Source organism: Vidua macroura, chromosome 9 (genome assembly GCF_024509145.1).
Source record: "Vidua macroura isolate BioBank_ID:100142 chromosome 9, ASM2450914v1, whole genome shotgun sequence".
NCBI lineage: Eukaryota > Metazoa > Chordata > Aves > Passeriformes > Viduidae > Vidua > Vidua macroura.
In genome coordinates this window covers 26,862,759-26,890,711 of record NC_071579.1, presented here as the reverse complement: position 1 = coordinate 26,890,711, position 27,953 = coordinate 26,862,759, and the positions used below count along the sequence as shown (strand labels likewise).

Below are 27,953 nucleotides of genomic sequence, written 5' to 3'. Positions count from 1 at the left end.
GTGATGTTTGTCCTGGATGACTTGATTCAAGACTTGAAGGAGCTGATGTATTTTTAGGAGGTACCTACAATGGCTGTTGCCTTCCAAGCATGTTCATGTTGTGACAAGGCACAGAAGAATAATTACAGCATTTGTAATTTCTGTCTTCAGCATTTGTTCTCTATCCATTTATGGGTACTTTTTTTGAAACAAATAATTTGTATTACAGTCATTGTCTTAAAAAGACTTTAAGTAAATGGGAACTCATGGGTGTAAGTTACCCTGTGAGTTTGTATTATCAAAGTTTCAGTGAGTACTCTGGAGCTTCGTGTCAAACCAGCCCAGTATCCCTTAAATCCTTGCAAATCAGTGTCTGTACTCTGCAACATGAGGATCACCAAGGTGAAGAAATATAAAAGTAGTAAGCAAACCTCTCTCAAATGGATGCTAGAAAACCATCTAAATATTAGCTGTAAGATAAGACTTACTTTAGAGCAAGATTCTATGGTTTTTTGTATGATTAGGTAGTCCTGTGCTTTTGTGGAAGGTGTCTTCAAGGGTGTGCAGGAGACAAACTCTCTTTGAATTGGGCTGTCTCCATGCTTTGGCTGTGTGATGTGTTCTGCTCATACAGCATCTGTACTCTTTTGAGGTTTCTAAGATTGAAAGTTTGAAATACAATGCTACCAGCAGTTGTTACAAGAGGACTCATGTTGCCACAAAAAGTAAAATGAATGTAGTCGTTGAATGGCATAAGCTCTAGACTAACAGTGTTTATTTTTTATCTTTCAGAGTACTCAAGGACCGAATTCTGTAGCAGATTTTTCTGCAATTAAAGAACTTGATACATTAAACAATGAAATTGTGGACCTGCAGAGGTATGTAAGGGAGGAATAGCCAAAGTTGCCTTGGATTCAGTTGTGCTATTTACTGTTCTTTAAAAACCAATTCAGTGCAGAAGAGAAAAGCAGGTGGTAGTACTCTGCTGAGTAAAGGGTCAGCATGTCTGTAGCACTGTGTGACACTGCTGCTCTCTGTTCACTCACACGAGTGCACTTAGTGACAGCAGGACTGTGAGGAGTCTGTCCCTTGTGCCCTCAGGTTGTGTTTCAGAAAGCTGTGTATCTCAGCAACCTGACCTGGAAATATTCTCCATTGTTCATCTTTATTGGCAGATGTGAATGGAGCAAGTCTTTAGGATGCTGGAACCACATATAAATGGCATTAGTTACCTTTTATTTGTAGAGGGCATTCCAAGGACTTGGTTTTGGTGGCAGTAAGGAAGTGAGATGGGAAAGATCAGAAGGTATTGCAGGATAGGGAGTGGAAAGATGACTGTGCATGGACTTCTGCTAGGGTTTTGATGGGGGTAAAGATGGGGATGTTGCTCTTGTGAAATAAAATAAACTGCTGGACTGAGAAAAATCGTTTTGATGTCTGCAGACACTTGGATTCCATTAATTAATTCTAAAGTAATTAAGATGACTTCAAGTGACTAAGAAAATCAAATTCATATATTTTCTGTAGCCTTGGTAATGCTCTTGAGACAGCAAGTATTTTTCTTTGGTGTTTTTCTTGTTACTATCATAAATCCACTGAAAATTCTATTAAGAACAGTAAATTTTCCTATTTTTTAAGTGCAGGTGCTTTGTCATGGTGAAATCTGCCTCTCTAATTCATGTCACTTGTGGGAATGATTTCACTTGGCAGTGTGTCAGAGCACAGTCTGTTTCCTAAATGCATAAATATTTTTTCATTTCACTTGCTTATTCTCTCTTATTACTCCCACTGCCTCCTTGCTTCTCCCTGTTCTGCCTCCACTGTTCTTGAGGTTATATTAATTCCAATTTTGGACACTCACATTTATTAACCTGAAATAGGATTTGCAACTGTGTATATTTACTCTTGGTATCTTAGAAGGAAATAAATTGTTGGCTGGCATGAATTTTTAGCTGAAGTTGGTTTTCAGTAGGTGGGCTTGCAGCCTAACATGCAAGCCAGGCTGTTTGAGTCTGGTTTTCTTTTCTTACTGTGAGGTATGAAGGAAGCATAGGCCTGAAAGAGTCACTACTTCCATTTCTTGAGGGGAAAATATACATTGACAATTATTTTAAATTGAATGATACTAGATTGTTGAAGATAAGGTAGAGTCAACTCTTAATGTGCATTTGTTTTTAGAAAGGGGAAATTTACTTTGATATGATTTAGAGCTTCAGAACAGAATGGGATTAACAGTGTGCTAAATGTGGGAAACTTAATCTTTGCTGAATCCACATTTCTATTACAACTGGTGAAGTACACTTTCAGACTTGATAGTTGTCATATAAAAATGTAATTTAAACTGAAGGTATTTTTGTTCATTATTAAACAAGATAGATTGTTCAGCTGTTGGACTCAATATATAAGACTTCTTGTCTCTGACTCCATTGAGAAGTGTCCAAGAGCTACATTTTTGAGACCCAGTAATAGAATTTGAATCTATTTTTGAAGTGTGCTTCAAAAAACCAAACCAAAACAAAACAAAAAAAAAAGACAGGAGAGGAAATAGCCAAAAGAATGACAATGTGTGGAGAACAGCTTTTGGAGAGACTGAGCAAAGAATACAGAGGTGATGTCTTTGTGGCTCAGCAGTTTGTGTGGCAAAGAGGTCTGGTGGCCAATAGCTTTGTTAATCTTAATTTGATAAATACAGTGTCAGGAAGGTGGAGGTTGAGGATCAGATGAAGAATAAAATGCAGAACACTGCATTTTATTAGGGAGGATAATACCCCTCTGGTGGGGGGAATGATCTGCCCTGGGACATTGTGGAACCTGCATAATTTTGAGCCTGTTTGCACTGCTGTCTCTAAATTCTGTTTCAGTTGCACTATATGTTTAGAAAGATATTTGAACCTTTTCGTGATCAACATGGTGGGAGGCTGGACCATTCTTTTTTGAGCCATAAAACCTTTTTCTTCCCCAGCAAACCCAGCTTTACTTTTTTGCTTTCAAAGTTAGTGTTGGCCCCAAATTCATGGAATTTCTTCAAGCTTTACTGACACTACATTCCTCTCTAAGCAGAGGAGTAGTTGAGCTTAATTTGGGATATCTCACCAGAGATGTCATCCTTCACATATGTTGGATAGCAACATTTAAATTGTCTTGAAGTATAAATCAGGTTAAAAGGACCATAAAGCTGGTGAGTTGGTCTCTTGATAGCAATGAAAGAGCAAAACATCCCCCAGAAAAACAGGACAATCTCTCCCTGCCATACACTTGCATCAAACCTTTGTTTCAAATTTTAGAGATCTACATCACCTTAGCAAAGAACTTTAATGTAGTATAGATAATTTCTTCTCAACCTTTGGTTTGGAAGTAACTGAGCTGTTGCAGCAGAAGAGGTTGTGAGTAACAAATGTTAGTAGAAACAAGGCAAACCCTTGGTGTTTTTTCTAGTATTGCCAAACTGAAGTACTACTACATTAGGAATTCCCACAACTACATATATATGTGAAAATAAGAAATATTGGGCAACTAGGGGTGTAGATAAAGCTACCAGCTCTGTGAGTAGTCATCATCTTATTATGGGAAAGAACTATGATTTCTTTGCTTTTGCATCTAAGGTGATTCAGCCCAGACAGGATTGAATGTTTGGCTTGAACACCTCTGCTGACACTGGGATTTTGCAGTTCTCAGCTGTGACAGATATTTGCAATGTGCTGGCTCCCATTTATAAATTACTCCATTCACAAATTAGTATTAAATTTAGGGTTTTGGTAAATCATGAAGCATCTATATGGGAGAAACCATCTATTAGTCATTGCTTTTAGTTTATTTGATACAAGGTTCTCCCTACCTGACTGCTATTAAAATGCATAGGGAAATTGTATTGCTTTCAAAAATTGACTTGAATTGGTTACAAGTGTCCTTTGTTGGCAAGACCACAATTCTTTTTGGGTTGTTTTTTGGATGTAGTAAGGGACTTTATGATCCAGGAAATCAGTCATATCCAACAAATCAATTTTGTTACTTGTTTTTGGTTCTTTCAGTTGCTGAACATTCCTAAAGGGGCATAGCAGATAGTTTGTAAAAGAAATGGAAGTATTCAGAAGAATTAGTGAATTAAGTAGTTCTGTGTTGTCTTTTCTTTGAAACAAAGAGGCATTTCTGGGGGGAGGATGGGATGTGTTATGTGCAGACTATATGCACTCAGATTGTTTTCCTTTGCCTGAGACTGCTGCCTAAGCTTTTCTTGTTCTGCCTGACAATACTTCTTTCACTTGATTCTTTCCAAGTCATTGTTTGTGCTTTGATTTGGCTCATGGAAGTGCCAGTGGGTGGGTGTTGTATCCTGTTGCTTAGTCCAGATTGCAAGGATTTAGGTACCTGGCTTGTGTTGAAATGCAAAGGAAGTGATCTGCATCTCTGACAGTCTCAGGCACATCAGTGACAGTAATGTATAAATACTGTATATTAACCAAACATACCTGCTTGCAGTTCTATTTCTTGCTCATTTTTCCTACTTCAGGAGGAAAAATAACGAGTATTCGTTTTCCTACTCTTTTTTATCATCAATCAGGAAGAATATATATGAATGGTGGCTGTGCTTGATGGGTGTTTGAGGGCTTGAAGGTATTTTTCAGCTTGATTTGTACATAGATCTGTAGAAGTGCTTTACTGAGACCTTTGTTCATGGGAAGTTATGGAAGCCAAAGCAACAGAGCTTGTTTCAAGCCTGTGTTGGAATGCTTTAAATATCTAAGTACAACTATGCTGCAGATGCTTACGGAGCTAGAGGAGTATGCTGTAGCTTTGATTGAAAAGTTAAAGATTTTTTTAGAATTTCCAGTTTCTGATGAATGGAGAGTGACAAATTTTATGAAATTTATTTTATTAGTTTTATGGAAGTGTGATCCTTTATTTTGAAGGATCACACTTAACAGAATAAATAGCCTTGATCTTCAAAGTTCCTCTTTCCACATCTTTCCTTTTCCTTCCGTTTAAACTTACCCTTTGGGCATAATCAGGAAGTTGTTCTTTAATCAGATAATGAGAAAAATAATAGCAGAGTATAATCTATAGTAATTATTTGTCAGAGCAAATATTCATTTAAGATCTGACATCTGGGTTATTTTTATTTTCCATTGTGTGGTTTAGCAGTAAACTAAAACTTTCTCAGTTTGAGTGAAGAGCTTAGAGTAGACTTGCTTTACTTCAACACAGAAATGCTTTCTTCTGTATCAAATAAGAGTAAACAAATAAATAGTTTTAGATTGATTAACAATCTGCTGCTATTAAAATATGAAATTTCATAATTTCAGTTTATACCAGTAATACAATCTAATAGCTTTTCACTATGGTTTTTCATTTAGAAATGTTATGTTTATTGTTCAAATTCGAACTTCAGTGTGTGTGTTGGTTTATTAGCAGAGACCTTATGAAAGTAAGTATCTACAGAAGATTGTGTAAAAACTGTAATGCTTGATGTTTTTCTGCATCTACAGAAGGAGAAAAGATTCCATATGCTGTCTAGGGAGAAACACTCATGTTTTTTTTTGTAACAGTAACACTTCTGAGTTGTATGGGTTTGTTCCCCTTCTTAAAGCTATTGTTATGTGTGACTGATGAGAATTTATTGATGATAATTCCCCTGTCATCAGCAGTCACTTAAACTTGAATAAATGTCTGTAGAGGCAGACTTGATATGACACAGCAGATCACTCTGTGTGGAGTGTCTGAGCAGATCATGATTCCAGCAAGCCACGCCAACCTTCCTGCTCCTGCCTGAGCTTCCCAAGAGACAGATCCAAAATCTGACAGGCAAAGGGCATTAATGGGCTCTGCTGGCCTGTGGGAGTGTTCCCTGGCTGCTGTGAGCACAGGCATGGCTGTGTTTGCAGGGGTTAATAGATGGAATCTGATGCAATCCCTCCCACTTTTCCTAGCAGTTTTCATTAGACAAGTGCTCCATAGCAACAGTGAGATCACTGGAGACAGTATTTCATTGATTTCTGCCTCCCGCCCCCTTCCATTTTTGAGCCATTCTTATCACTGGAGTGCAGTTGGTGGAAAGACAGGGGGGTTTATGCAGAACACTTCTGTGGGCTTCTGTCTTGTAAATAATTTGGAAAGCAGAAATCCCTCACATCTTTTTTGTTTAATGTTTCACTATGTATTTAAAGAGAGATACAGGCTTAGGGGGCTGGATAACTGTACCTGCTGTAGCTGATGTTCTTAAGTATTCTTGCATTGTTTGCTGGTCTTCCAGGGAAAAGAATAATGTAGAGCAAGACCTGAAGGAGAAAGAAGATGCCATCAAGCAGAGGACAAGTGAGGTCCAGGTAAATAAATAGCCAAATTATTGTTCAGACACCTGATATTGCTGAATTGCACCATGTGCTGTTTTAATGACAGTGGGATTACTGAGTCTTTAGATCATGTCACTTATCCAGTAAAAAGAAAAAAAAATTGGTAGCTAAGAAAAAGAATGTACTTTGAAGTGTATTTTCTATATAATTTTGGGTTTGTGTAAGTGTGTATATTTATATAAATGTGCAAGCTCCTGTAGGATATATAGCATGCATGGAGTTTTAAATGAAAAATATTACAAAATACTAGATTTTTCTTTCTTTTATTAAAGCAAAATTATCTACTGTGTAATTAAAGCTAAAGAGGACACTGTAGCACTGTAAATTAATTAATAAGTGGCTGAATTAAAAGGGCTTGTGTATCAGGCTGCTTCTTAACAGGCACAGTAATTACCAGCTAGGGAGAAATGTTGCTTCAAATTAATTTTGCCTAATATAAGTGAATTTTAAAAAGAATCTGTTGATTTTTATTTGAAAGGATGATACTGAATTTCTTGAATATCTGAAAATCTAAATTTACACGTGTTTTGCAGATGTTAAAAATTATGCAGTCAGCATCAGCATTTAGAATGCTGACAGACTAGCCAAGCTCTAAATTAAATACTGCAAAGCAATATTAAATTGTTAAATCAGTTAAATTTTCAGTTGCTGTTTTAAAAAAAAATCTTGTGTGATATCTGACCACTTATGTTTATTTCTAAATTTATTTTAAGAATCTATCATTTTCCATAATCTTCACTTAAGAGCAAATAATGCAAGATTTTGGCATTTCAATTTTGTTTGGGCTGAAAAGGAGCTAATGTGCTACAGGAATTGTGAATTTTGTGCAGGGTTATTTAATATCCTTGGAGTCTGGATGATAATTAATAGTGTGACCTTTGAGGAGATAATCAGATGCTGGCCTGTTGGTCGTGCTGGCAGCAGCTCCAGCAGCTGCAGGAATGCGTGTGGAAGTTGCCCATGCCTGTGCTCCACGGTCATTCCTCTCCCCACCCTGCAGATTTCCCTTTCCTACTGTTCACAGAATTCTCAGGGGTATTCCTGGCTTTGCACACAAGATTATTTTGTTGATGTCTTCTGGAATCTATGTTGGCTTATGTGAGGGTTGAGTTCTCTGTGCCTTTGCACAAAAGGTTTTTAAGCTTGATAAAAACCTTACCTTGAATGTTCTGGTGTCATCCATGTGTGTTTGATAGGCAGCAGCATCACAGAATCCCCTGAGTCTCTGCATCCTGAGCAGTGGTGCTGGGAGCAGCTGTCTCAGGTCTTTAACCTGTTAGTGGTCACACAAGCTATTTGTTAAATATAGTTACAGAGTTCTGCCAGTCTGCAGAAAAGGAACAATCTATTATTGGCTTGTCTGAAAAATGAGAAACCTCCAGGATCAAAGAGGAAATGGCTGCAGCATTTATTTAATCTGGTGGCCCTTTATTTTTTCTTATTCCTGACTGGTGGAGGACCTGCATGTTGAACAAACTTTCCAGAACTTCAGAGAATAATGGGATAGATTAAGGATATCTTGGATATCTTTCCCTCATGCATATTTCTTCTGGTTTTATTCTAATGAGGACATTTCTACCAAAAAACCAGCTTGCTCTAACGTGCCTCCTTGTTTCAAGCTAGTTTTGTGGCATGGCACTTCAGGGTTTCTGATACCAGAATTCCTTCAACAGACCTGTTTGTAATCTCAAATATAGCCATGGTCAGTGATCAATCAAACTGATTTGTATAGGAGGAGGGAAAGAATGATAGTTTTTTTCTTCTATAAAATAATTTCTAAACTGTGTAAATAGGTACTAAAATGCAAAGGCAGAAAGAGTTGTAAGGAAGATGTAGCATATTGGTGGGGTTCAATGTGCTTGTTAAAATATCAGCTCTTTAGTAGCAGAGACTAAGAGATGTTTCCTCAAAGTTATGTGCACCAAGTATCCCTCAGAACTGGATTTTATTTTTCTCTATTGCAGTGCACCCATGCCATTAGAAAGTCAGTGAAGATTTACTTTTCTGTCCTCTCGCAGGCTTGACATTTTCTAGCACATGAATTGTCTTGGGAAGGACAGGCTGGCAAGCTATTAAATCCATGGTCCATGGAAATACAGATTCCTAAACTTTCCTTACCCAACACTGTATTGGCATAAAGAGTTACAATGATCATAAATCTAATACAAGGATTGTTGTTACCATCAGAATGGCAGTTTGTAGCACCTCAAGTGTCTTAGTGGTTTTCTTTTAGAGTCTCATTCAGTGCTTGAACAGTAAGATGCTGCTTCTATGCTTCTATGCTGTTCTTTGAAATTGAAGCTTAATTGGAGCCTGGTTTACTTCATGAAGAGGCATCTTTGAGTATGATAGCCAGTTTTGTGTGTTGTATCTACTACAACCTTTAATTCTGGAGAGGTTAGGTGCATATGTGAACAAAAACTACCAAAGGTTTTGGATTTGGTTGGGTTTTTTTCCTTCTTTTCTCTTCTGGCAGCCATCAGGTTTAGTTAGGTCTCTTCAGTGCTTCTCTACTGCTGTGCCTAGGACAGACAAAAGTGGAGGTGATCTATATTTAGCTTATGTGGATGTGAATTCTTGCTTCCTCTAGGAAAAAGGAGGCTGAAGTCTCTTTAAGCTGTTACTTTTTTCCTCCACTGCTTGTGTTAAGTGTCAGCTGATCCTTGCTTTTCAAAGCCATGTGAAAATGCATGGATCAAGAGTGTCCCAATTATTCCAGTCAGTAGCTGCTCTGAGAGCTTTTTGTTTGTGCGCTGGTTTTTCTCTCATGGCTTAGAAATAACCAGTATTTTTCCTAGTCTGACTGCTGTGTACTGACATACTTTTCACTGAAATTCAGATTTTATTTGGGGGGTTTTTGTGGGGGACTTTTTGTGGTTTGGTTTGGGAGATTTTTTTGCATGGTTTTGTGGTTGGTTTTTAATGTAAAAGCATGGATCTTTGGGTAGCCTTCCAGTTGTCTTGAGGTTACCTAATTCCCCAGCATCTGACTGCTGCATCATATGCCTTTCTATTCCTATCTGGCTTTTTGTCCTCGTTATGTGGAGGTGTTAGCACACAGCACATGGATAAACTGTCTCCCTCACCAAAAAGAACCCAAACAAAACACTCCTAGAAAAGGAGAGCAGGATTGTACCTTAGAGCAGCTCACAAATGTATGATCTAATCAGAATTTCACATCTACTTGCTTCTTATCCTCCATAATTTTTTTTTGCTCTCTGTTCATTTTTTAGTTGTTGATGATTCTTTCTGAAATTGCTGTATTTTCTCAGAAAGGCTGCAATCTTCTATTTACATCTAATTCTTTTCCTTTTGTATTAATCCTTTTTGATCTCCCTGTATTATCTCTTCTTGACTTTGACAATTCTTTCTTCTTCCTAAATTCTTTCCTTGACATGTTTTTCAGTCTTTTCTCTGCAGCTTGTTGAAGTATAATGATTTCTGTTGCTCAGAAATGAAGTAATTATTTCATGATGCTACTTAATATACTTAAAACACAAGATACATACTTGCTGCTCTTTCATAAATCAAAAGATTCCACATTGAATGCGGTATGAAATGTGCAGTTTTTACCTGTACTGGTACATAGGAAATAACTTTTTGGCTAATCCTTGCAAAACTGGGGGCAGGAATGTCCTAGGAGGCAGTACGTTTGGGTTAATGGTCTTTCACCATGCTCCAAAAAACAGTTCCTATTTTTGGCCATGTGTTTTTGAAGGGGGAAGGAGCAGAATAAAGGATTTCTATTTCTAAAAAATCCCAGAATGTTTTGGGTTGGAAGGGGCATCAAAGTCCATCTCATTCCAGCCCCCTGTCATGGGCAGGGTCACCTTCCACTATCCCAGCTTGCTCCAAGCCCCATCCAAGCTGGCCTTGGACACTTCCAGACATCGGACAGGCACAGCTTCCCTGGGCAACCTGTGCCAGGGCCTCAGCACCCTCACAGGGAAGGGTTGCTCACTAATGTCCCATCTAAACCTGCCTTCTGTCAGTGGGAAGCCATTCCCCTGTGTCCTGGAACTCCATGTCCTGATAAAAAGTCCATTTCCAACTTTCTTGCAAGCCCCTTTTCGTTCCTGGAAGGGGCTTTAAGATCTCCCTGGAGCCTTCACTTCTCCAGGGTGGACAACCCCAGCTCTCTCAGCCTGTCTTAATAGCAGAGGTGCTCCTGCCCTCTGACCATCTTCATGGACTCCTCTGGGCTCACTCCAACAGGTCCATGTTCTTAACAAGAAACTCAGTAAAACACAGTGCTAAAGCACAAGATAGAGACACTGTAGCAGCCTGAATAAAGACAACTTTGAAATTCAGAATGAAAACCTGACCTCTCTGAGGAAAACAGTTCATCTGTGTGTTGGTGTATGATCGCAGTACTTCAGTGAGATTTGTTTTACTGAAGAAAAGCAAAGGCAAACAAGCTGATTATTTTTATGTCATTGAATTAGAATCTGAGAGTGCTTGCTTGTCTGGTATCCATTTGAGCTTCTGGAAGATAATTTGTTGATACTTTGAAATCTGGGTTAGCACTGCAGTTTGTACTGTGGAATTCAGTGGTTAAGGGGAGAGAGGGAGCAAATGTCAAGCTGATGTGTTTTATTTCAGGATCTCCAGGATGAAGTAAAGCGGGAGAGCAGTAATCTGCAGAAGCTGCAAGCTCAGAAACAGGAAGCACAGGAAACCCTTAATGATCTTGATGAGCAGAAGGCCAAGTTGGAAGAACAACTTAATGACATCAGGCAGAAGTGTGCAGAGGAGGCCCATTTGGTAAGGTCTGGTGGCCAGTGCCCTTGGGAAGCATAAATGCCTTGCCTTGAAGAACTCAGCCTTGCAGAGTTACAGTTGTTGGGGCAGGAAAAAAGCTCTAATGAATAAATAGCCTGAGTGTCAAGGTTCTGTGACCGACAGATGTGACCGACAGAGCATAGGAAATACATCACTTACTTCAGTGTTCCTAATTTAGTGTCAGTGTGTAACAAACATATTGAAATATACTTGCACACAAATAAGGCTCAAAGCAGTTAGCAAAATTATGTTACAATATAATTGTAGTTAGAACCACTAATTACTGAGACTGATTTCTTAGTAGTTAAAACAGTATAATCTTCTGTAGCTATTGTATTTCTTTAAGATATGAAATTATCTTCTCAATACTAGAAATATCTGTGTTGGTCAGAAGAACAGCTAAAATACTCTCTTCTTACTGAGACCAATAGAGAACTAACTAATCATTTGGGTATGATCTATAATCTCTGCAATAGCTATGAGATCTTTTACTTTTTCTGGTCATAAATATTAGTATTTGGATGTATTTGGAAGTGTTGTTTGGGTTTTTGGGTGTGGGTTTTGTTGGTTTGCTTTTTTTTTTTTACTTCAAATACTATTCATGCTTTAGATTGCCATGCTGAAGGCTGAAATAACAAGCCAGGAATCAAAGATTTCAGCTTATGAAGATGAACTGACCAAAGCCCAAGAAGAGCTGAGTCGCCTGCAGCAAGAAACTGCAGAGCTTGAGCATTGCATAGAGTCTGGGAAAGCACAGCTGGGACCTCTTCAGCAACATCTGCAGGATTCACAACAGGAAATCAATTCAGTAAGGCAGTGTGAAAGACCCACCCCCCAAAAAATATTTTGAGCTGGAAACCTTTAGTGTGGTTTGCCTTAAAGGGAAGGCGTTGTTTCCTTTTTTCTTCACTGTTTGCTCATGTCTTTAGTTACTTACACATGTGTTCTGTGCTAGTAGTTGTTAGGATTTTTAGAGGCTGATTTAAGTCACTCAAGATACTTCATGGTCTTTCTCCAAATTTATTAATTAAAGGGTTTAATTTAGTCCATAAATAATTTGTCATAATGTAATGAATGAAAAATGGATAATGCAGACTTAAATTCTCTGTGTCCAGTAGTTATTGAAGTTTTCATCCTCCATGGCCTGGGACTTGCTTTCACTATTCTTTAATTGAAGTGATGTTGATATAAAATTACTGACAGCATTTACTTAGTGCATTGTTGAGGGGGGAAAGTGAGGTGGATGGAAGAAGAAATTGGGTTGAGATGAGACACTGAGAGGCAGAGAGCCCTGTGCTTTCAAGTGGCTGCTGTTGCACAAACACTTTCAGTTTCTCTCTGTAATCAGTGATTTGTTATAACTTCAGTGATGCCTGAGCTTGCACACCCTTTTCTCATGGTTCTCCTTCCCTGTTGCTAGCTGTGTTATGTATTAGCCACTCACACTGGTACCAAGTTGAAAACAAAAGACAAAGCCTACCTTTGAACCCTAGAAATGGCTGACTTCAGAGTTGGTCATTTGACACAATTCACATCTGTAACTTGCTAACAAGTCTTATAACAGTCATAATTTTAAAATATGGCTTTTAGTTTAGAAACTGAGAAGTAAACAAATGGATTTTTTCATAATTTCATCACAGCTGGAGAGAAGGTTATACCACTACAGTGTTTTTATATGGCAAGAGGTGGTTGCCATGAACAGATTTGAGACTGATAATATAAGTGGTTATGCTTGACTGTACTACAGTCATTTTTTTGCACTAGGTTTTATAATAGTACTTCTGATTTTATTGCTCTTGATTCCTAAATAAGGAACAGTAGGTGCTTTAGGCAAGATTATCTAATGGCTGGTCTGAGGTCAGTTAACTTGAAAGACACCTGGTGATGTCTTTGCTGACACCCCAATAACTCTATTAGGTGACTGACCCAGCAGAGTTCAGTGGGATTTAGGCACCCAAATATCTGACTAAGTTTATTCTTTTGCATAACCTGCCAGATCCAGTAATTCCTTCATAACTGGCAGGTTGGCTGTAAATGTTTGCTGTAAGGCACTGCATTATGCATCTTGCTGAAATAATACATATGAATATAAGTGTCTGCTTAGGAAAATATACTTGGCTTTTGTAGACTTCAGAAGTCATGTGGGAGATGATAATGAAATTGTAATGTTCCTTCTTGGAAGATGAGAATTCTGATAAAGCAGCCTTTTTAATTTTGAGTTTAAGGAAATTGCAAATACATAATCTAGGAAAAAAACCCAAACCACACACACACACAAAACCCTGCTGAAAACAAAAATAAGAAAAAAAACCCTAACCAAAACTCCCCAACAAAACTAAACAAACAAAAAACCCCTAAACCCCTAAAACCTTTGCAATTTTTCTGATGAGTTTGAATAGCAACAAGTCTTGGTGTTGGCAGTGACACAGTCTTCTTCCTTGGCAGAAGGTGTGTTCTTCAACCACTCTGCACTTCTACTAAATAAAATTTCTGCTTATCTCTCAAATTTCACCTTTTACTTGACAGAACAGGTTTTTATTATATTTGCTTTTGAAAATAAGATTTTCAGACATACATCACCCACCTTATATTTAGGAGGGGATGGCCATTTACTGGCTTCCATGTGCTGCCATACTGATGCTAATACATATAATTCTGTTTACAGGTGCAGACAAAGCTTCTTGAGCTGAAAGAACTGGAAAATAACCAATTCAGTTGGCACTCTCAGCCCCATAGTACACTTGTTAATGGAACTGTGGATCATTCTAGTCTTAGCAACAGCAGCAGTGAAACTGCAAACCTTAATGAGAATGCTGAGAGGGAAAGTATAGCAGAAGAGGAACAAACAAACTGTGTGTCTCCAGTGAGTAGTGTTTTGCCTACTTGATCACGATGCATTGCAGCTGTGAAGTTGGAATAAGTTAAGAATGTACCAAGATTGATTATGTTTTTAAACACTTGCACAACTGAAATTTCAGAGTGTTTTTCTGAGGGACTGTGTTTCCACATATCTGAAAGTTCATAAGCAGAAAAGGAGGTAATTTTAGTTTGCCTGGAAAATAGCAGTAACATTTTTTTCTGTATTTATTTTCAAAGCAAAATATCATAAATTGAATAGCAGAATTAACATTAAAGGAGAGCAGCTGTCTCCACTTGGTGCAATGAGAGCAGAATAAGGAAAAGAACAGAAAATCTAAAACTGTCTTGCTTTAAATGTTCCTCCTTATGTCTCAGTAGATTCATGATTGATTTATTTTTTTAAAACTTTTACAGGGTTTATAGAACACTAAAGTATGTGCTATAATAAGCATAAACCTCTTGAAGTATGCTTTTGTATATTCTGTGATTCCATTTAAAACTTAAAATTTTATTGTGCAGTCTTGTACTTACTTATTTATGGTGAATTGCTTTTACCCTTGTACAGATAAGGAATAGTCCTGAAACAGCAGTCTCTGTAGGAGAAGAGAAGGAGACCCCAGCAGCAACTGTTACCAAAAAAGTGAGTTTCTTCAGGTTTGGGGGAGGAAAAAGTAGGTTAAAAAAAAATCCTGGTTAAACTATTTCAGGCTTGCATGATGGTCATACAACAATAGAGGAATAATTGTCACTTCCTACTGGTTTTATTTAGTGTGATATCTTGAAAACATTTCATCTTGTGTAGCAGGCAGGTTGTTGAACAATATTTTGGATCTCCGTTGATGAATTATATAGAATTCCAGCTGTCTCTTTGCTTTAAGCTTTAGGAAACCACTGAATCGTAACAGGAGATGACATAAGTGTTCTCCATCCTTGCAAGTCTTAAAAATTTAATATGTTTCTCTCCATCTGCATTGCCCAGGAAGATCCATTTGATGCTGAATCTCATCCGTTGCCTGATCTAGTTTCTGAAGCCAGCTTAGAGTTCTTCCAGTCTGACCCTTTTGTTGGCAGTAAGTAAACATTTCTCTCTAAGTGCATATTTGCAGAAACGGGTCTTGTGTGAATGCATCAGACTTGTCTTCACCTTGAGACTGCTCTTTATAGGATAAATCTGAAGATGTGTGAGTGACAGGAGCGTGGAGCCAATAGCGTTACAGAAATAGAAGTGATAGAAACGAGAGTTCCGGGGTCTTTCTCCTTCCTTGATCTGGACTTCCTAATGAGCTCTGAAAATTGCTCCTTTCCCTCATTGCTCTTCCTGAGGACTTCTCTTCCCCATCCCCTCCCTGCCTGTGCCCTGGTGGCATTTTGGCTGTAAAGGTGTGGGCAGGTTTGTGATATGTGTGGTGTCGCTGATCTGATTGACAGCCCCTATCCACAAACAGGTCAGAGGAGGGTTCTCTGGGCTGTGCTCTGGGGAGGGTGTGGGTGGTTCAGAATGAATGGCTGTGGCCTACTTGTGGGGAGTTTGGCTCTCAGAACAAGGTAATGTGAAGCTGCACCATCTGTTCATCTTGTGGAAGTGCTGGGCTTTATTTTAAGAACTTGCCATTGACGAATGATGTTGCTCTGTTCTTATTTTTTGTGGAAGGAATGATCTGCCTATGTGGAGCCAATTGAGGAAGGGGAGTTAATTTGAATTAACTGCTGAAGCAGATGTTTTCAGCCACATTAATATGATTTTACACGCTTTCAGATCAACATGGTCTGATCAATTTAGCTTGTATTGCTTTGAAAGGAAAATAAGCTAAATTTGTTTCAGATCACTTGGTTTCTGAAAGAATGTCAGTGCAGATTGAATATTTCTAATGAATAAATTAAACTAATTTAAAACAGCTTGAATGTTTCTGTGTAGATACTGCTTGATTTTTGTTTATATTAAAGAGGCCTTGCAGCACATGACAAGGCCTTTCTTTCAGAAGAGAAAAGGTCTGTCTGAAACAAATTTTTGGGCTTTGAGCACTCAGTATATTCAGGGGTAGATACCCACAGCTAAGAGACAGCATATCTGTCTCTCAGATGTACGTGAGAAAGTAGAAGTGAGTTAGGATCATGCATCCAATACTGAAATGAACACTTAGGAGCCACCATCCACACTGTCTGTGACAATTAAACAAACCTGGGACTCATCTCAGTAGCTGGCCTGGATTACTGCAGTGGTAATACTGCATAATGTGGGTGTTTGTGGACAACAGCCAGCGGAAATGCAGCCTGGAGATGGCTGATTCTGTGTGTGTTTCATGATGGTAATAAGCTGTTTAATGAATATTTGCTTTTCTTTTGAACAGATGATCCCTTCAAAGATGACCCTTTTGGAAAAATTGGTAAGTAACTTTATAACTCATAATGTGCTTGTTTTTCTAAATGGTTCTTGCTAGTGGGGAAAATTGTCGCCACTTTCAGAGAAAAAAAGTCGGTGGAAATGCCACAAAAAGTCATGATAGAATATATGTGACATTAACACCTGGCCTCTTGTGTAAAAGCTTTTCAGAGAAGTCCATTGCCAGTGAATTTTGCTCTTGTTGGAAGTTCCTTAGTTGGGATTTAAGTATGTGAAGGTGATGAACAGAAGGCCCCAAACACTTACTGCCTGCTTTATTTGCAAAGTAGTAGGAGTGTGCTCTTTTAAAGGTTCGTAACATACCAACTTCCTTCAGAATCAAGTATTGAGGAGGTGGGAAATCTCTCTTTAGATTGACTGTATAGAGAATGTCCTTGAATTGTTTCCTTGGTCCTGAGTGGAGTTACTGGTGGTAAAAAAACCAAACAACCAGTGGGAAAGCAATCGTAAAATAGGGTTGAGCACCAAGTGCCAAATAAGAAACATCAATTGGGCTTGGGAAGTGCAGGAGAGGGCAGGAGAGTTCTTAGGAGCATTAGGTTCTATATAATGCTTCATTTTTAGGGATTTGGTTAAAGACCCTATATGTTGAGATGATTCTGGAACTGCTGTTTTCATGATGTGCAGAAAACGTTGTCTTGTCTGATGTTTTGAATCACAGAATACAAATTATTCACAGTCAAATTTCATACTTCAAAGGTCCTTGGTCTTAAATGTGTCACTTTGTAGCAGTATGAAAAAGTGGTACATTGTTTAGTTTTTAGGATATTAGCTAAGTAAAGCAAGCAGAAATATTAGGGAGATGTTTACTTTTTAGATCCCTTTGGTGGTGATCCCTTCAAAGGCTCAGACCCTTTTGCAGCTGACTCTTTCTTCAAACAATCCTCCACCGACCCTTTTGTGACTGCTGGCACTGATCCTTTTAGTTCTGCAGACAACAGTAATAATACCACAGTAAGTATGGTGTCACACCTTTTGCTGCTTTCTCTATGTGATTTGGACAAAATAACCTGTTTTGTATATTTAGGCATGCTTTAAAAAATTGATATTCAGAAGTCATATAAAGGTTACCTCTGATCCCCCAGTTGTCTTGTCTTTTTGTGTCCTATTTTCTAGAAATAGTCACAGATGAAATAGAAGTAAAAATAAAAACATTTTTAAAGTATTTAATTGTGGATCTTCATTGCTCCAAGTTAAGAGCATCTGACAGTAGCTACTTAAGCTCTGTCATTATTTAACAATGATTTAAGCTCTGTTAAGCTTTAGAGCTCTCCAACAACTTTATTAGTTGGTGGAACGTAATAAATGGAAAGAAAGCCAGGATCAACCTCACCAAGTTATGTTCAGACACTTGATTTTTGCCTCCACATACTATAGGATCAAGAACTATGTGCTACATTTTTTATCTGAAATCTGATGTGATATATGGGGTTTCCCCTCAGAAAAGTCAGATTTTTCTATAGGTGTATGTTTAGGTTTTGGTGTGGTTTGGTTTTTTTTAATAAGAATCACCAAAGGTCTCTTGTAATGTGGAGATGCTTACTGAATGTACCTCTTTCAAGGGTACTTCAGTCTAACTTTTAGCTCACATTATAAATGAGCAGTGACTGAATAGTCTTGAGCCTTTAATAAGGCATAAAACTCTCTCTGGTGTAGACTAGAACTTGTTGAATGTGTAATAGTTAAAGCTGATAGACAAATGATTTAAGCAGCTGAAATTCTTCATGCCATTAACTTTGTCTCCATTCTTTTGCCATCTCCTTTCCTTTTCAGTGCTGTTTCTGTTCATGCCTCACTTCCAGCTTTTATGTGTACATAAAACATGCATAGACATATATAAAATTCAGATACATGTGGACTAAGAAGCAAGTTAAGTGGCTGTAGAGTGTGCCTGAGGGGGACCCACAGCAGCCAAGAGTGAGAAATCACCGCACCTGGCAGTGGTGGTCCTGCCCTTCCCCATGGTGTGCACATTGTGCAGATCTCAAGGTCATATTACACACCACAGCCAACACCTCCAGCATGAAAAATTAGATTTCTCCTTCTAGATTAGTGTTCTGTAGTACTCAGCACACTACCCTTTTCAAAGTCTTGATGTTCTAATGTAATCAATTCTTGGTCTTATTAAGTCCAAACAAATTAAAAAACAGGGAGGTCAGAGCTGTGGTGTGGGATTAGCAGCGGATTCTTGAAATCTGTACTTCAGAATTGAAGTTATGCATTCACTCTAAATGCTTTACCACACCTCTCTGGAGTGTTGAAATCTTAGATCTCCTTGAAGATGGTTCTGGTTGTAGAAATCTGAGACCAAAATGAGCAGTAGATATTCTTGAGACCAAAATGAGCAGTAGAGTAGTAATATGTTGCATTAGCTGTTACCAAGTACATTGCACATATTGTACCTTTTTTCCATCCTGTCTAAGTATTAATCAAAACAGAGAGGAAAAGTTTCTATTAATAGGCTTGTTTACTGATGCTGATAAAAGCTATTTCCAGAATGTGTTATCTTACAGCTTCTAAACTAAAATAAATAATGACTGTATTCTTAGATTGAAGAATCTTTTAAGCTGAAAACAAATTTCCCTCCAAAGGAATTTTTTATTTTAGACAGAGATATCAAAGAAGAATGACCCTTTTGCTCCTGGTGGAACCACTGTCACTACATCAAATGATCTAGGTAAAAGTAGATTGTACATATCAAGTTTCTTGGGTTTTATTTTTGCTTTTACTTGCTTTTGTTTCTAGTCTTATAACTGAATTTGCAACAGAGCGTTATAGGGATTTCCCATGTTTTCTGAATTTTCCCAAAAAGTGTGACATAAGGTGCCTGTTTTCAGGGGGGAAATTTGTAACCCAAAATTGACTGTCTTTGTAGTGTGTTTCACTGAAGACTGATTCCACAGAAACTGTTCCTCTGCTTTACTAAAACTGGGACAGTATCCTGCTCTAAGTGTTTCGATTATTTGGATGGTTTGTACTGCTTCCCATTAGGGTTTTTTCCAGAGATTTCATGTTACTGTCTGTGTAGCATCAGGATAGCTCTGCACCATGAGAGCAGATGTGGAATACAGTAACTCATCCACTGAGATTTTTTTTTACTGCTCAAGTTTAGTCCTTCTGTGACCCTCTCTCATCTGAGGGCTAAAGACAATTCAGGGAAGGCTCTTAACTCCTGTTTTCCTAAACTTCACTGACAAGTGATAACCCAAAACAGGAATCTATGTGTGATTTTGTATTGTAAACCTGTTCATTTTAGTTGTAGGGACAAAATGGTGGTTTTTAGAGATGTAGAAGTGAGTATGGCACTTCCTGCTCTACCGTACAGTAGCAGCTTTCACATATTTTAGGCACATAAGAATGAAAAGGTACTGTTGAATTAGACTAGGATGATACAAGGTTCAGGTACTTGATTCCACAAGTGGGTCTTCAGTCAGGAAAGAGCTCTGGTTCATGTTCATATATATATATATACATATACATTTATATATATATATGTCTGTATATGTATGGGTGTATGCACACAAAAAGACACCTCTGTGTGTATACATACATGTATCTCAGTAGAACATTTCCAGTAGTATGGTTATTTGATACTTTCAGTGGAATTTAATATGTTTTTAATGTAGGAAAACATACCAGTATTTCTTTTGAATTACTTCCTGTCCAGGATATTTATTGTTCTTAATTGGAAGTTGACACTTAGAGTTTTTGAAAAAGTTACTTAAAACTTGGAGTGCTCACCTCATAAAATACTTCACTTGATTTAGTTTATGTTGCAAAAAATGTAATAGTTGCTATGCAGTAATAATGGTACTAGGAAATTTTCTTTTCAGTCTTTTATATTTAAATTTAATCTTATTCTTGGCTTGATTTGTGTGTATTTAGCTACAGACCCCTTTGCCTCCCTGTTTGGAAGTGAATCCTTTGAAGGTGGCTTTGCTGACTTCAGCACACTGTCAAAGGTAATATGAAGCTGCTGCTACTCACAGAAAATGCATGAAACTGCAGTGACAAGGCAAAGCTTACTCAGTTTCATTACAGTTTTGCCACTACTAAACATTTATAATGGCTGATTTGCTTGAAAAAGAGGTCTCGATAGCAAATTGTCCTGAAATTCTGTGAAGAATGCAGTGTAATCTTTTTGGCTTGATAAGTATTTTCTCTCTATTTCCAGTGATAGTATAATTGATTTATTTAAATTTGCTGATTTTAGAAGCAAAAGTATTTATTTTGCATGTTTAACTGCTTTCAATTTTATAGTGTTGTACACAGTAACCATTCCTGATTTTTCTTTCTGTTCCATCTTCTGGAGTATGTGGATATGTGTAAAAACAAACAAAAGTCTTTTCTTTAGTCTTAGTCCAGACTTTGAGTTCTGATTCAATACTGTATTATTGAAGAGAATGTCTGGTAGCACTGCACTGAAAATGTGTGTGTTGCTGTTTTGTTTTTTGAAGGCCAACAATGAGGATCCCTTTAGCTCTTCCACATCAGGTTCTGCCAGCAGTGTCACCATAACTAAAAACTTGTTTGAGGAAGCACCAGCTAAAAATGAGGATGTTCCTCCTGCACTGCCCCCTAAGACAGGAACTCCCACCAGGCCCTGTCCACCCCCACCTGGTAAGAGCTGACAGAGCTGTGGTCACAGTCAGCTGCTTCCTGTTGGCAGAGGGACAGGAATCATGAGGGGAGGGTAAAGGGTCTGAATTTAAAATGAATGAGCAAGATGTGAAACAAGTCCATTCCTGATCTGTTGGTCGTTCCCTCAGAGTTAAGTTTTGCATGGTGTTTGTGATCAGAGTTTGAAGACACAAAGGATTTAGAAAACAGGAAAGAAGACTTGTTACAAGTGTGTGCAAGAACAGAGCATAGCTGCAAATTAAATGGTTGCTAATGTACTACACTGTGAATCTTAAATTAAATTATGCTTAAAGTGAGAATTTAGTGTGCTTTATACATTGCAAACACAGATGGGTTTAATGCAAAATGAACTAAATAGGGTTAAAGAACTGGCTTAGGTTTTCAGGTTAACTTTTTCTAGGTGGCCTTGCCAGAGGTCTGTAGCAGTAACAGTAACAAACCCAAGTTCCCTGGGCTGTTTTCTCCTCAGTGATAGAGGAGTTTCTGGGATGTTCCATGGCACAAACCACTCTGCTTTCCAGAAAAGGCCATGATTATCATGCATAACAACTCCTTCTTGTGCTTGCAACAGGACCATATTACAACAGGCTCCTCACTCTCAATTTGTTTTTGCAAACATAGAAAAATACATTTCTAGTATTCCTTTAAAAATTTCTGTCCTCTGTTTCATTGTCTTTAAAAACTCTACTGCATCATTTGTTTCACTGTTACACTATGTGGATGAGTCTTAAGGTGTTTTGAGAAACTGGCATGAAACTTAAACGTGTATTCATCTTTTCCTCAAAAGAAGGGGAGCACAGTAGATACAGGAATGCTCATACTGAGGTTTAAACTCAGCTGTTTAGTTTCTAATGTTGATGTGAGATCTGGTTCATGCTAATGCCCTGCAAACAATAATTTCCATTGTAAATAACATTAAAACAGCTGACATGGCAAGTGATGATAATTGGAATGTTTGATGTCAGTCTTATTTAAACATAAAAAGGATTTCTGACTTGATTGTATGGGAGTGGCTGTGACTTGGTGCACTTTTGGAAGGCAAGCTTCTAGGGGTGGAGCAGCAGCAACCTTAGGAACAGATAATTAGGAAAAAATAGGTGGTTTTGATATGCACACTAAAAATGTGATTATCTTGATAGCCATTCCCAATTAATTATTTTCCTAATGGAAATAAAGTCTGAGGTACTTAAGTGTAATTATTTCTAATTACTTCCTTGGTTTGATTTGAAACAATTGAATGCTTTTTCAAAGAAATACCCAAAAATCTATCTTTTAGTTCTTCTCTCTACGGAAAGAGTGTAGAAGTGTTGACTCTGAATTCTGTTGGTTCTCTAGATACTGATAAACACTCTCATTTCTTGATTTTGGGGAAGATTTGGTGATTGTGTATTTTATATTCTTACAATTATTAACCCTTCCCATGCAAAAATAAAATTCCCTGTTTGTCATTTAGAGATGCTTCTCCCACATTTTTTGAGAAACAGACAGGCATTATTTGTGAGTGACAGAACTGTAAAATCACAGAATGGTTTGGGTTAGAAGAAACCTTAAAGATCATTCAGTTCCAAGCCCCTGCCACAGGCAGGAACACCTTTCACTAGAGCAGGTTGCTCCAAGTCTCATCCAGCCTGGCCTTGAACATTTCCAGGGATGGGGCAGCACGGTATCATCAGTGATACATGGATAGAACATCATCAGTGAGAGAGATGGCAGGGCTATCTGGGAAGTGTCTGAGTAAATCACATGTTTCCCAGGGGATGTTCTCCAAATCTCTAAATCATTGCCAGATGAGAATCTCTTTTCCTCTTACGAAGTAATTTTAGGCTAATTTTCAATAGTGATATGTGAAATAATAAGCACCTTTGTTCAATTCTGTAGTTTTAATCTGAACTGGAAACAGAAGCAAGTTTTAAAATACACCCACTGCAAGTGTGGAACCACTTGCAGAACCTGGTAGTAGAATTCAAGAAACTACACTGAAACCTCTTGTGTAAACAGGAACATACAGAGGGAGTGGAATTCAGCTCAGTTCTTCTTGGAAGTATTTGGGTTAATGTCCTCAACCATGTTGAAAGTGGACTGGGGTTAAGCTGAAAAAGAACCAACAAAAAAAGTGGGTGTTTGTCCCTGATTCTGCTTATTTGCAGCTTCCTAGGCAAGAATTAACAAAACAGCTCAGCCTCTGATTGCTTGTTATCATAGTCCTTGTTTTAAACTGCAGAAATTCCTGGTCTTAGCATAGGGAGAGGACATTATAAATGTAATGTATTTCTGCTCTCTGAATAAAATTGTGTACACTTGATCCAAAGAAAGAATAAAAGAGCCTTGCTGGAATAATTAAAGACAGTTGATAACCAGAAAACAATACTGTGCCGACAGAATAGGTGATCAAAACTGTTAGAAGTTCTCTTTCCAAAACAGTTAATTAATATACAGTTGTGTTCCTGACTTATTAACATAGATGTGTTCCTTTTTACCTGATTACTCTTTCAGAAAGTGTGGGCTGTACCCTCATTTTTTAAACTGGCAACCCATCCTCTGAAACTACAGCTCCGCTAGTTTGTGGGAAGAGGTTGCATTCTAAGTAGCTTTTGAATGTTTTTTTTTTTTTAACTAGTTTTGGCATGTTATTACCTGCTATCTTAAATTCATTTTAAATTCATTTTAATCTAAGGGAAAAGACCTATCAATCAAATAGACTCTTCTGATTCCTTTAAGTCCAGCGATCCATTTCAGCCTTTCCCCACCCCAGACATTCCCAAAGAACAAGAAGCAGATCTATTCTGTGATCCATTTGCTCCCACCAGCATCAGTAAAGAGGCTGACCCCAACAATTTTGCAAACTTCAGTACTGTGAGTAAACACTTTTTACATTTGTTTCAGTATAACGGCAGCTTTGAAATGTTCACACTGAAGTCTTCAGTCTAATTTAAATTATTAAAACATATCCCATGTACAAAAGGGATATTGCTTCCAGTTAAAACAGTGTTTACATTTAGTTTACAGCTGAGGCTCTCCTAAAACAAAATGCTGCGAAATGTTGTAGTTAATGTTTAAATTGCATTGGTTTTATGCCTCTTTTCATGGAGACCTCCTAGCTTTTAGAGGAGAGGATTTCAAAAAATGTATATGTTCCAGGGATTATCCCTTTTATCAGTTGTGTGCAGCAGATTAAAATTACAAATCTATAACAAGCACACTGTTAACTACCCAATTAAAAATAAACCAAAAAGTGATTTTAATTTAACTGTCACTGAACTGTTTGGTCATAATTTTAATGTACTGAAATACTGATAAACAGCCTCATAACAGTGTATGTTAATGAAATATAATTTGATGAGTTTTGAATGGTTAGTAAATTCCAGATTTATGCACAGTGAAGTAAAATAGTAAGTGTCTCTTTATAACCAGAATTCATTTCATAGAAGTCGTGGTGTCCAAGCAGTAGAAGCAAATCTAAAGGTTTGTGCATGCCTATATATTACTTTTTTCTTTTGAGCTTTTGCAAGTAGAAGTTTTGAAAGGCATCATCTCACTTTCAAGCCTGTTAAATGCAATTTGCATTTACAGGATCTTGACCTCACTGCCCTTTCTGTTCAGGCCTAATAAGCTACATGCTTGTTTGAAGTAAACTAAGGATTGTCAGGCTCTCAAAGCAGACTTGCACTGGTTGGTGTGTCTTTGGAGCATGGTAACTTCTGAAATGTGGTTATCCATCTGCAGTAGTTAGGGAGGAGTGGCAAAAATGTTTATAAACTTTGTGAAAGAAATAGTATTCTTTTCCTATACTGGAAAAAACATTATTTTCCAATTACTGAAAATACTGAGTGCATATGGAGAAAACTTCTGCTTTTGTTTCCCAAAGAAGCAGCTCAAAGCAGAGTTTCTAACCTCTAACCCTTTCAGTTAATGCAGGGATATCTGTGAGGACAGGGGCTTCACCTACCTCTTAATTTTTCTGCATGTTTGCTAGGAAGAAACTTTAGCATAATCTTTTGTATTTTATTTAAGATAATAGCCTTACTTCCTACCAGCTCTCTGTGATTTATAATCATTGTACCAGAGGTATTTAGTTCACAATCAGTTCTCATCAATATACATGGAAATAATCTGTTCTTTTTTTCCCCTCTCATGTCATGCTTTCTCTTTATTACTACCAGCCTTCTAACTCTACAGTTACCCTTATCATTTTGCTGCTTCTTGGCAGCAATATTTGTCATCTACACATTCAGAAACAGTCTACAGCTAAATTTCTGCAGTCATTTTCACCTGGAAAAGTCATCCCTAATGAAAGCAGGATAAAACAGGGTGGCCTACAGCGTGAATAGGAGTGTGCTTTGCAAAATGTTGTCCTGATTTATTCAAAGTTTTTCTTCTATGGACTGGTATTTATCCAAAATAAAACTGTATTTAAATTACAGCACTTTCTGCTCAGTAACATTTTTGAAACTTAAGACTGAAATTTGAAACATGGCATATTTCATTAAAATACATCAGTTTGATGGCTTCAGTGAACTTCTTAGTAGTTAAACCTTAGACTAAGCCAATTTAGTCTATTACAACTACAAACCAAGTAATATTTGAAGACTAGAATGTGTACAATTATTGAAAAACTAATTGTCCCTAAAACTGAGTGTTTGGACAGTAATCATTCTCACTGTATTATTAATCTGTTTTATTTTGTCTTTTAAACTTGCAGTATTCTACTGAGGAAGACATGATTGAATGGGCTAAGAGAGAAAGTGAGAGAGAAGAAAAAGAAAGATTGGCAAGACTAAAACAGCAAGAGCAAGAAGACTTGGAACTGGCTATTGCACTCAGTAAATCTGAAATATCAGAAGCATGAAGTTTAGAATAAGATTTTATCTGACGTAAACTGTTTTGTCCCTTTTCCTGAGTACCTAGCCTATTTAAATGTTAATCAGAAAATGCATATATACAAGAAACTATGAAAGGTTTTAAATTTCTGAAAGTGATGTGAATGTTTCTGCTAAATTTAATCCTTTTGGTTATTGTTTGAATAATTGTTAAGTTTAGCATTCAATTTCTCTCGAGTTTTCAGGAGACCAGCAAAGTACTTTTCCCAGCTGAAAGCAAATCAGTTTAAAATGCAGTTAGAGAGATTGGGGTTTGACTGTAATCTATCAGCAGTTGGTAATTGAGCATAAAGTAACACAGCAATTACTCTGTCATGGCTGACTGTCTCCCATCAAGCAGTTAGTCACTGGAAACCTTTTATCCTTCTGAAGGGGTTTTAGTAATGCCAGAGTTGGAGAGTGCTTTATTTTATATGTATGAATATAGATTCTTTTTCTCCTCGTTGAAGATTTTATGTTGGGTTTAACATAATCTTCATGAAGTCTCCATCAGAAAGAGTATGTCCTTGTGAAACCTTTATTGCTTTTCCTGCATGATCATAGGTTTTAAGACAGACTTGTTATTTTGTTTTATAAAGCAATGAAGCTGAAAATTCATGTGCATTTGCTGTTGGCTAAGGTGACTGGCAAGTTGTGAGACCCCACTGCTATTTGAGCCACTTTTGCCTGTGAAATATGCAGCTGAACTGGCAAGTTAATGAGTTCCATTTGAAATAGGATTGAAAATAGAAAGAAAAAACAGGTAGTCTGATTTCTATTTTTTTTAACCACAGTTGTTTTCTGTATATGTAATTTATTGAATGCCAACTGATAGTTGCACCTTAAACTGAATGATTTCTGAATGGTCACTGAGTCAGAGTAGGATTGATAGAATGTTAATGGAAATAACTTAATGAAAATAACTTATTGTTCATTTTGAATGAATTCTATTTGGAAAATCAGTTTCATTAAAATAATTCCAAAAACAATAATCTTGTGCCCTATCTAAGAAAAATGGATGGCAGCAGCATGAACATCTAGAAGGGTTTTTTTTTCTTGCACTTTTAACCTGTGGTATTTCTTTTGAGGAAATTGAAGTGTTTCAACACAAAGCACTGGGGCAAAGGGGGAGAACTCAGCCACGCTTCAGTACATTTAAGCTCTTCCCATTACCTGTCAATGCTGCTGTTGCATGAGTTTGAGGGTTTTCAATTTTTCAAGGAAAAAATGAGTAACCTGACTGGGATGGTTTTTGTTTTGCACTGGGAGATGAGCATTTAAACACCTGCTCAAAAAAAAGTAACTTAAAATTTTGCAAGTATTAAATAGTTATAACTTATCTTATACATCTTTGTAATGAGTGTACACTAATCTTGCAAATCATATGCTTAACTGGATTACATAGTTTCTTATCTTTTGTTAAAAATGTATACTCAGTGGACCAACACAATATTATATGTATATATTATATATATATTCCTGCTTTCCTTTATGGAATTTAAAGTTTTGAGTCATTTGATGTTACATTTCATGTTACTGACTCTGACTATAGGACTTTTACTCAGACTACCCACAAACCACTGCTGTGAGCTAAATGGCATTACTTTATGAAGTTTTAACTGTTCGTTTGTTTTTTTTTTTTAAACAACTTGTTCAGGTGGGATTAGCCTCTATTTATAGACTTCCCCTTTGTTTAAAAATTCTAACAATAGCCTGTAATTATGAAGAAATAAAGTTTAAGTACATAAATGTGAACTGTTGGCCTGTTTTTTCAAGAGGGTGCTGCGAGATGTAAAGCATTGTGTGAATGAATGCAGTGTGAGGTGTCCTGACTGTAGTCTGGTGTCTGTGGCCTTTGCCACCTGACACACCTGCCATGGGTCACCTTCACAGGAATAGGATCCAGTGGCAGAATTGTGTTGTCTTGTGTTATTTCCCCAGTAACTTCTCAACAGTTTCGTTTACCTACCTAAGTTTAAATTGGCTGTTTCAGAATTTGAATATTTAGCAAATTTATGACTTCAGTACTGGAGTGTTTTAGTTGTGCTTTAGCCTGAATCTTCAAAGTCATTGTGTGCAGGGGTGTGC

General features: G+C 37.4%; 1 protein-coding gene across 5 annotated transcripts in view; it reads left to right on the top strand.

The window, feature by feature from the left end:
• The window catches only part of EPS15 (epidermal growth factor receptor pathway substrate 15), a 47,674-nt gene extending 20,054 nt beyond the window's left edge, over positions 1-27,620 (top strand). Inside the window, exons 12-26 of one of the 5 annotated variants that reach the window (XM_053985198.1) lie at positions 772-857; positions 6,227-6,299; positions 10,929-11,090; positions 11,719-11,916; positions 13,774-13,971; positions 14,533-14,607; positions 14,947-15,037; positions 16,316-16,351; positions 17,186-17,322; positions 18,976-19,045; positions 20,254-20,330; positions 20,826-20,988; positions 23,684-23,862; positions 24,435-24,471; positions 25,709-25,801. In XM_053985198.1, the coding sequence (XP_053841173.1) occupies positions 772-857; positions 6,227-6,299; positions 10,929-11,090; positions 11,719-11,916; positions 13,774-13,971; positions 14,533-14,607; positions 14,947-15,037; positions 16,316-16,351; positions 17,186-17,322; positions 18,976-19,045; positions 20,254-20,330; positions 20,826-20,988; positions 23,684-23,862; positions 24,435-24,471; positions 25,709-25,719 (1,593 nt within the window). In that variant the 3' untranslated portion in view covers positions 25,720-25,801. Of the gene's footprint in view, positions 1-771; positions 858-6,226; positions 6,300-10,928; positions 11,091-11,718; positions 11,917-13,773; positions 13,972-14,532; positions 14,608-14,946; positions 15,038-16,315; positions 16,352-17,185; positions 17,323-18,975; positions 19,046-20,253; positions 20,331-20,825; positions 20,989-21,137; positions 21,329-23,683; positions 23,863-24,434; positions 24,472-25,708 lie in introns of those variants that run through there. The other 4 variants (XM_053985197.1, XM_053985196.1, XM_053985200.1 and 1 more) reach the window with 4 other exon arrangements.
• The last annotated feature ends 333 nt before the right edge of the window (positions 27,621-27,953 follow it).